A 10,137-nucleotide genomic window follows, 5' to 3' on the forward strand; every position below is an offset into this window, starting at 1 on the left:
GGGCCTAAAGGATCGTCGTGGAGTTTCTTGAAGAAGAAAGAGAAAACGGCAGGATCATCCTCAACACAAGCGTTTACGGAACTAGTCAAATATTTTGAAGTAAATTTTGTAATCGATGATGACAAACTAGACATCTTATAGTGGTCGAAGAGCAAGACAGATCGTTTTCCAACACTGTCCATAATAGCTCGTGACATTCTGACAACTCCAGTGTCAACGGTAGCATCGGAGCAAGCTTTTAGCGCAAGCAACCGAATTCTTGACGAGAAGAGAAGCAGAATGCATCCAGATATCTTGGAGGGACTAATGTGCATTAAAGACTGGGAAGATGCCAGAAGACGAAAACAACAATACACAAATGATTCGATGCAAGAATATTTTTCTAACTTAGAAATAACAGAATCTTCTGGAAGCACTTAGGTTTGTAATTTACTATTCCTAGCTACTGCACTCTTTTTTCCTTCGCTAAGGTTTTGTCCCGATCTCCCCATGGGTTTTATTTAGCAAGGTTTTTAACGAGGCAGTCATTTATGTGTACTCCTATTACGTCAATTCAATAAAATCACATCTTTTGGGGTATATGATATTTTTTTTAATTAAATTTAAAAAAAATACAAGGGCCGGGGCCGGCCCGTGAAGGGCTTGGGCCCAGGCCCGGCCCTGGCCCTTATGGACTAGGGCCAAGGGCCTGGACCGGGCCTGAGTTTTTCTTCTCAGGCTCGGCCCAGGCATGGCCCTGCACTGTGCAGGGCCGTGCCTGGCACGGCCCAAGCCTGTGATGGGTCTGGGGTCAAGCGTGTCGTGCCGGCCTGGCACGACACGTTTGACATCACTACACTTGGCTTTGACATATGAGACTGTTGTACACGTGCTTATGTTAGCTGTCAATGCGCACTTTGATCCAGCAGCTAGAAATAATTCCGGAATTACAAGATATTTATTTTGGTTCATATATTATATTTTAACTATTTTGAATTGTATTGTTTTTTTAACACTCTTTTCTCTAAAATTTCAATAAAATTAATATGCAAATAATGGAAATTGAAATAAAATTAAATTAAAAATACACTAAAATAGAATACAATCAAACTAAATTGAAAATAAAATGAAATAAAACTAATTTAAAAACACAACAAAATAATTAAAATTCTCAAGACTAAGTTGATTTTTATGTAAAATATTGATAAAATAACTCAGGATCACAGATATGGAATATTTCAAATATTTTTATAATCAGAGAGATAAAAATAATATTTTAAAGAAATACAGTAAATAATAATAAGATTTTCTAAGTGTCAAACCACGTTTGATAAGAGAAAAATGAAAAAATGCGATTCTCATTTTTTTTCTCTTTTTTTATTGAAAAGTAGTGTCAACCCACGCTTGATAATTAACCATTGGAGTGAGAAATGATAAGTCCAAATAAAGATCTCGTTTATCTTACTGAAGGTTACGCAAAGAAATTTGTAAGACTGCAGTTTTATACTAATTAGTTGATTTCTTATCATACATGTCACTCAAATTATTCTCTGTTTTGCTGAAATATTACTCAAATGTCTTCAATCATAGCTTGTATTGCGGGGTTTATGTTGTTTAGGGAAATGAAAATTTTTCAAAACGGTTTTTCTATGATTTTTTTTTTAAAGATATTCTATTAACTTTGTTTATAATCTCGAGATTTGTCCATCCACGGCATCAATGTGAGACTTATTGAGGCTCTTGCACGTCGCACCCTGTTTTCCATCTCTACTCATGTCAGTTACAATTACAATTGAATCTTATTCATAGTATTTAGATATTATGTAAGTATTAAATCTAATTGAATATTTAAGATATGAACGAGTTTTTAATGGTCATATTTTCATTGATGTTATTTAATAAATATAAATATTTAATAAAGTGACATAACAAGAATATAATATTATTAATTATATAAATTTTTTTTTCAAAGTGACAACCCATATATATACACACATATATGCTTATACTTAGTCATGAAAAGAAAAATTGTAGCATTTTTTTTAATTCTTCTATTAGCAAGTACCTATGTTGGTGGACCCACTGAAAATTGAGCTTGTAACGTGGAAATAGTCACAAACGCTTAGGGCAGGGCAAAAATTATTTTATCTTTATATTTTAGCTTTCAAAGGATGTATTGGGATTTAATTGTTTTGTTAGCTTTTAAGCCTTCTTTATATGGATTTTCGTTTGTCTCTGCTAGTGTTAAACTGGAAGGATGTATTGGGATTTAATTGTTTTGTTAGCTTTTAAGCCTTCTTTATGTTTTGTTTTTCCTTTTATGTTTTATTTTCATGTTTTTGCTTTAAGAGGATTCCTCATTCTCTTTCCTTTGTAATTGATTTTTTATAAGTGAAAAGGAAGTGTTCTAATATAGAAAATAATTTTTTTATACTTCAGTTTATACTGAAACTAATCATGTTTGCTCATACTAATTGGACAAGTCTTGGTTGTGAGATGCTTTAATTAATGTGTCCCCCGTTTTATGAGTTCTCATCTATTTGATTTATTTGTGCTTATGGATTTGACGCTCTTACCTTCTACTAGTTGCCTAGAAATTTTTTTTGGATTTTTGATTTAGCATGTGTTCATTTGTTATTTTGTTTGCTTTTGTTATTTCCTACAGGTCAATAGATACTTTGTTCAGTTGTTGGATGGAGTTTTGTTAAAGTTGGAGCACAAAATGAATGAAGATTTTTGAAACTTCTAACTTATGGAAAATTTGACGACTAGTCACATTCCCTCTAATAGCTAGCTAGCTTTTGGTTCTTTCGCTTTCTAGAATTGCTCCGAACGTCATATATTGTGAACAAATAGTTGGCAAGTAGAAAACCGTAGTATAGATTGATTACTTTCCTTATTGTATGGATTAGTGAATTATATAGTGAAGGTGGTATTTGACTATTTGGTGTACTTTTAAAATTTAGCATCATATATAATAGCATATTAGTGCATTATTCACTTGAAGTTCTAATTTTAATACGTGAAATAGTTGTCAAATGATTTTTTGCTATAAGCAATTCAAATAGTTAACCAAGATGTATGAACTTGTATATTGATTTTAAAAATTAACACATACTTGATAGCCATTAAAAACTGCAATAGAAACTAAAACATAGCTAGTCAAAAAAAGCTATAGATGAGCTTTCTATAGCGTTTTGAACAGTAATTAAAAAACGCTATAATAGCTATGGACTTTTAATAGCGTCGGTTAAATTAGCATTGTAAAACGCTATATTAATGGTTTAATAGCATTTTTCGTCATTGAAGAGGATTTTTCTTGTAGTGCTAGAAACTTCAGTTCGATAGAAAAGACGAAACCGTCCAAACAAAAAACAAAGAAGAAATAAGAAACCAAGGGCAAAACAGTAAAAGCGAAAGTCAGGGGACACGAAAATTTCTCAAAATTAAGGGAGAAAAAAGACAGGGCATTGTTCAAAGAATAGTAAACTCGGTGCCTTCTATGGTATATAGTATAATTTGAGGGGAGAAAAAAAAAAGAAATTTGTCTCATGCCAAACGCAGCCCTAGCAAAAACACAGAGGGAGGGAAAAAAGAGAAGCTTCCTTGGCTAAAAGCTAAGTGTATCTCAGGCCTCTAGTCACCAAAGTTTATTTACAAGCTCATCATTTGATGCTCAGTTTAGAGTGGGGTTTGTGCCATTCGTAAAGGAAGATGGTTGTCAGATCGAATCTAAAATAGAGATGGTATCATTGTTGGACTTTAGGCGTTTTTTAACTCATTGGTTATGGTCTCGACCTACCTTGTGGAGGTTGTGGTCTGCGAGAGATATAGAGCGCCTTGTAGTGCACACGTTGGTTATCGCCTTCGTGTGTTTACCAACCACGTGTCTTTTCTACCATTTTATTGCACTGGTTTTGTGTGGCCTTACTCTCTTTAGTGTTTTGATGTTCTAACTTGCGGATTGTTTTGTTTTCCATTTGTAATAACGGTACTGATTCTTATCTCGATTAGTTTAGGTTATTTTTTTTCATCCGCAAGATATGTTTATTTGCGATTTTTGTCTAGCCTTTGTACTATGAGTTTTTCAACATCAGTTGATCGAATTGTTCCCGTCAGTTGTAGAGGATCTGTTAAAGAGCCATGTGTGTGCTCGATTTTTTGTATACTTCTTTTGGTGATTTTCATTTGTGGAGTCGGGTACATGCTATTTTTCCTTGAGCTTCATTCGACTTTATTGATGGAACCAATTATTTGTAGTACCATATTTCCTAAGTAGAGGTTATGTATATGAATGCCTTTTTATATTTTTGAATATATCATCCATTTTGAAAAAATAACAAAGAATTTGATGAGATAATTAAAAACATGTTTCATTAAAAAAAAAAGAAAAAACTCAAGTAAGCAAGTAAGCAAGTGCAAAATCTCAAACCCCTCATTCGCCTTTCTATATAAAAAATGGTAAAGTCTCCAATCCGATATTAGATTAGAGCGGCACATGTATATGTTGGGAATGGTGTCCTACAAGCATGAGATGTGATATGATATTTATTATTTATTTAATAAAAGGGTTTATTCATCATTTTATGTGTATATATTTGTGAATATTTTATGGATATCAATGAAAATTCCATGATTATTTATGGGACCCTAAACATTGTATATAAGTGTTTTATGTGAGAGGATAATGTTTAAGGATAATAATCAAAAAGAGATGTTTGTAATGAATTTAATTAAAGTTTAGAATCTTTAATTAAAACATTATTAATACATGTCATTACCATTTAGAATAGAACGTTGTTATCCGCACTGTTAATATAGCGAGATATTGAATGAGTGTATTACACAAAATGAGATTATGGGGAACAGAGACACAGACACAATATGAATTTTTAATAATTTTCGTTAAGTATAAAAATTCTAATTAAGTCTACCGATGATCATATATAGAATGATCTTAATCCTGAGTTCTTAACAAACTCTTATTTATAGATTTGTGTCTTTTGATTTACTCCGTACATATTTGAACTTATAAGCCAAACCCCCTTTATTGATCTCCAAACAAAAACTCTCATCACACTAATAAAGATACCAGATTAAATGACAATTGAAAACTGATCTCCAAACAAAAACTCTCATCACACTACTAAAAATAGATTAAACGACAATTAAAAACGGTCATCATATCCACATTTTCTTCTAGTGTCATCAACTCTCATCGGTTTAGTTCTCTCTCTGTCTCTCTGATCATGGCTTCTCTCACCTCAGTTTTGCAATCCCAATCTATACCTTTCACCAACAAAACCAGTTTCCAAATACCACCGACTTGTCATCATCATTCTCTTTCCATGTTGGCCTCTGATGAGCGACACGTAGCAAAGTGGGAACCCACCTTTGATGGGAGCCTAAAGTTCCTTGTTGATAGAAAGCTTGTTTATGACACACTCGAGGGGATCTTCCGGGATCCTGCTTTCTTGGAGCCACATTAATTAAGAACTATTGGTGGTGTTGGACATTATACATTAATAGATATATAGGAGGTTTTTCAATACAAGAGTATGCTTAGTACTAATGGTGGTCTTAATATATTTTATTGTTTTTCTTAAAAAGAAATATCTATCATTAGGGTACTTCCAGTAAGACTTTATTTTAAAATGTAAATTAATATGTTTTACGTTTTGGTAACTTTCTAGGGTAGTTAAGAATCCTTGTTTAGTGCACATTTCAGATCTAATTAAAATTACATTAAATATATATATATATATCAATTTTTTTTAAAAAAAATAAATAAATAAGATGCTATAAAACAGAGCCTTACTGATAAGATATTTTTCATGTCCTGTCATAGAATTCTCTTATGTTTTCTCATATTGATTTTGTTTTGATCATATCAAACGTTTTAAGACATACACTATTAATAATAGATACCCCAACCATAAAAGCCCTCCTTTCATAGAATTCTCTTAAGAAAAAAGTAATAATTTAATAAAAGTTATAAAGAGTTTGATATAGATACTATGACGATGTCTGATAAAGATATTTTTCATTGTACGTACTAAACAGTTATGTTAGAATTGCCATAGAAGTAAATAAAATATAATGTGATTTAAGAATTTGCAACTATATTATCGATGCATATTTTATTCACTTATTGTAAAGAAAGAAGAAAAATATTATATTATATACAAGAAAAGAGAATCTAAACAACCTGCGCTAGATTTTGGCTGGCTGGCTTAATTCACGTATTATATATATATTCCAAACATATTAAACTGGCATGTACTTAACAATTATAGTAAAGCAACTTGAACTTGAGATGCTAGTCCTTATTAACTTAGTTGGACTACTCGGGAATTGTGACGAAGATCGGGATATTTTAACATTTTTTCATTTATTTGAGTGCTATAAAGCATTAATTATTGATCATCATCACATAAAAAATAAACATTTTTTTTGGGAACCAAAAAAAAAATAAAGATATGGATCACTGCAAATTTCATAAGATCTAATCTTATCCACACCATAAATATATATATATATATATTTATATTATCCACACCATTTATTTTTTATTGTACTCAATTGAATATGATTAGTTGACTTTATTTTCTTTCTTTCAATGTGATAATTCATAGAATCGGCACAATCACAGTCTCCTCAAATGACTGTCTCTTTGAGCAAGGTGTTTAGACGCATAACCGATCAAAAGAAATTATCTGAATCAAACCAATAATTATTTGTTATTTTTAATTCGCTTGGTTTTATCAGTTTTCAGTTTTCAACATATGTTAATTTAGTAGGAGTTTCAGATATTTCAGATTATGAAAATCGACCAAAATATTATTACAATATCTCCTAAAAAAATATTTCCCTTGTCATACACACTCATACTTCTCTTTAGTTTAATACATGTTAATTTTTCTTATAGTTTATTATTGTTTTATATTTTTGTAATTGAAATAAAGCTTTAGCTTGTGAAAAGCTCTAAAAGATTTATAGTTAACTTACAAGATCAACCCAAATGTTTGTCAAAACAAACTAAATCGACTAAATTTTCTTTCATTCAATGTGATAATTCATAGAATCGTTACAATCTACTAGCATTGTATGTAACATTGTGCTCGTTTACTTCATAGTTTTGTACATTTAAATAGTAGTTGGAACCTATTAAACAAACGCATGGATATATTTAGTTTGGTTTGATGTTTCTTAAAAATTTTAAACACGCGCAGTTTTCAGTTTTCATCCATTTATTCTTGTTGTTATTTATTTATTTTCCTAACTCCTTTGATTGTTGTGTTGTTTTATTAGATGTTGAGTTGAGAAACACAGGATTGGAAAGATCTGAAAGATTGGCAAAGGATTTGGAGTGGATCAAAGATCAAGGCCATGTTTTACCAGAACCTTCTGACCTTGGTGTTAATTATGCTAATTATCTCAAGGAATTATCAATAGTCAAGGATTCTCATCTAATTCTGTGTCACTTCTACAATCTGTACTTTGGTCATACTGCTGGTGGTCGAATAATGGCAAAAAAGGTATGCGATTAATGCTGTTTTTTTTTTTTCTTTTCATTTTTTTTGAGTCATTTGTGAGATTGTGTGATGAGGTTATAAATAAATAAATAAAAGAAGTGCTAGTAGTAAATATCACTTAACCGCCGTAAAAATTTGATAAAATTGTGCACTATTTAATCTTGTTAAATATATATATATATATATATATTTCTAAACCGTAATTCGTAAAATTTTGTTAAAATTGTACACTTTTTATTTCTGTTATGATATTTTAGAAATGCACTCCATTGTTGTCAAGAACTCCTTGTCATAGAAGTCCTACAAACAAAATAGATCAAGAAATAAAAATCTGTGTGTGTCACCTTAAACACATTACCCACAAAATATATTTAAATAGTTTTAAATATATGCTCTTAGATATTGATTTGTAAAATTAAATGGTTAATAATCTGCACCTGAAATCTTTTAAGTATGAGCTATGTGATCTTTTTCATGTAATTATATCTCTGAAATAAAATGACGTTTAAGTAATTCAGCTATCTGAGAAGATAATGAACAACAAGGAGTTGGAATTTTACAAATGGGATGGTGAGGTTTCCCAACTGTTGCAGAATGTCACGGACAAGCTGAACAAATTGACTGAGGTATGTATGTGTGTATTACATATACATATATATATATATATATTTATACCATTTCTGGATTATTGTAAATATTCTTCTTGTTGCGTTTCATATTAGGAATTTATTAATTGCATACGTTCTTTTTCAGAGTTGGACAAGAGAGGAAAAGAACCAGTGTCTGGGAGAGACTGAAATATCCTTCAAATATTATGGAGATATTATTAGTTTGATATTATCGTGATATATGCATGTTGCCACTGTTTATGGAAAGGGTATTATATCCGTACTATATATGAATAAATAATGGATGTCTTTGATGCTTGGGATATTATATAAGGCTTTTGCTTAAGAGTACTGGTTTGGATTATAATAGATTGGATTATGCATGCTTAATGTATATTTTTTTTACATGTGATTGGTGATCATGTGGTAATTGGTATATTCGATCGTACCCTTGGACTATATTTTTGTGAATTAAAAACAATGATCTACTAGTTTTTAAATATTAAATTTTCAAATCAAATATGTCATTCACTTTGAAAATAAAAATTCTTTCCCCAGTGTTTTGTGCTAGTAATAGTAATTATTATCCCACTGCAATGGAATAATTAAGTTATTTATACAAATTATGAGATTGCTCATCTTTCAAATTCTAATGCTACTTAAGTAGTAGAACCTTCAAACTAAAGCCTTGTTCTTTTCACAACTTAAGCTCTATTGTTACAGTATTTTTTCTTATAAAAATTCAAATTTCACTTTTTTACTACAGTGTTTTTTCTCACAAATATATTTATTTTTGCTCTAATTTTCAACCATCTTGCTCACTCCCCACTTATCATAAAAGTGATTATTTAAGCATCATCTTCAACATAAAATTTTGCAACCCTTGTGATGTGAGTGATAGTGTTTGTTGGCGGGAGTCCACACTCCCACCTTGGTGCAACGATAGACATGCTTTTCAATGTCTATCCAGATGACTTGTACCCCCACCCTTTTTATTAGAAAAGTACTTTTTACAATACTTACATACCTCACGGATTTCTATTTCACCTCTTTTTGGATTTCGTCGGGGTCCTCTGTGAAATGCTGCCATGCAAGAGAAGTTTGTGGTCTTTTTTCCTTGTTGTGTTCTCCAACTTTCTCGTTGTTCAATGAATCATTATCAACCAGAGTATTTTCCGGTTTAGTGGGGGTGAGATTCCGAGCCATCATTTCATCGTCGAAAAATGAAAGAGCAAGAAAATGAGTGATCGCAAGAGAAAAGCTTAGAATCAAAATGAAAGAGACAAGATGAGAGATAGAATGATATTGAGACGAGAAGTTGAGAGTGAATTGTTGTGTGGGATCAAGGGATATTTATAGGGGATTTTGGGGGATTTTTTCAGATTGTGACCTGGGCCCTTTGCGGGCCCAACGGTCACAATCCTCACGGACTGGAGGGCTTTTTGGCGGGATGTTTCGCGGGCCTAGGCCGGGCCGAACAAGGGTTGAATCTGGGCTTGGGCCGGGCCGCGGGCCTTCACGGGCTTGGGCCGCGGGCTGAGAAGCCACAGCCCAGCCCTAGCCCATCAAATGTGCCGGGCCAACACAGCCCGTAACAGTACCATACCGGGCCGTGCTAAATCCGGCACTGTGGACGGCCCGGCCTATTTAACAACTCTAGGTGAAGATGCTCCGAAGGGTGAACATGCTCAAGTGAAGGCTGCTCCGATGGTGAGTTAGGCGAGAAGAAGTCCAAAGGAAGGATTCATGACACGGAAAAGACTCCGTTAGGCACACTTGGACATGAAGAGAATGCTCTGGGAGACATGCCTGCCACAGAGGGAGCCTCCATTAGGCACGTTCGGCGCGGGTAGAGCCTCCATTTGACTCAAAACATTGAGAATCAACATTGATGAAGAAGAAGATGTTTTTAGGCTTAGACTTAGGAATTTTGGGCTTCCAAAAGGACGGGTGGAAGGCTTTTGGAAAAGTCTCCATCACCCATTTGTATTTAATCCGATTAATTTTGAAAACCC

The 10,137-nt window shown here is 32.7% G+C and overlaps 2 protein-coding genes across 2 annotated transcripts in view; both read left to right on the top strand.

The window, feature by feature from the left end:
- The window catches only part of LOC112092616, a 6,072-nt gene extending 3,169 nt beyond the window's left edge, over window positions 1-2,903 (top strand). The window contains exon 6 of the mRNA XM_024169190.1: window positions 2,645-2,903. Within this exon, the coding sequence (XP_024024958.1) occupies window positions 2,645-2,687 (43 nt within the window). The 3' untranslated portion in view covers window positions 2,688-2,903. The remainder of the gene's footprint in view (window positions 1-2,644) is intronic.
- Window positions 2,904-5,228: 2,325 nt separating this feature from the next.
- LOC21398566 (heme oxygenase 1, chloroplastic) lies at window positions 5,229-8,360 on the top strand. The gene is made up of 4 exons (XM_024169191.1): window positions 5,229-5,466; window positions 7,291-7,517; window positions 8,033-8,140; window positions 8,268-8,360. The coding sequence occupies exons 1-4, from the start codon at window positions 5,229-5,231 to the stop codon at window positions 8,358-8,360; spliced, it is 666 nt and encodes a 221-aa protein (XP_024024959.1).
- Window positions 8,361-10,137: the final 1,777 nt, after the last annotated feature.

Source organism: Morus notabilis, unplaced genomic scaffold (genome assembly GCF_000414095.1).
Source record: "Morus notabilis unplaced genomic scaffold, ASM41409v2 Scaffold717, whole genome shotgun sequence".
Lineage (NCBI taxonomy): Eukaryota > Viridiplantae > Streptophyta > Magnoliopsida > Rosales > Moraceae > Morus > Morus notabilis.

Bases quoted from the DNA above. Each gene is read 5' to 3' on its own strand.
- LOC21398566 (XM_024169191.1), top strand. From the start codon at position 5,229: ATGGCTTCTCTCACCTCAGTTTTGCAATCCCAATCTATACCTTTCACC. The intron at 5,467-7,290 runs AATTAAGAACTA...TTGTTTTATTAG, and splicing joins TGCTTTCTTGGAGCCACATT to ATGTTGAGTTGAGAAACACA. The intron at 8,141-8,267 runs GTATGTATGTGT...GTTCTTTTTCAG, and splicing joins AGCTGAACAAATTGACTGAG to AGTTGGACAAGAGAGGAAAA.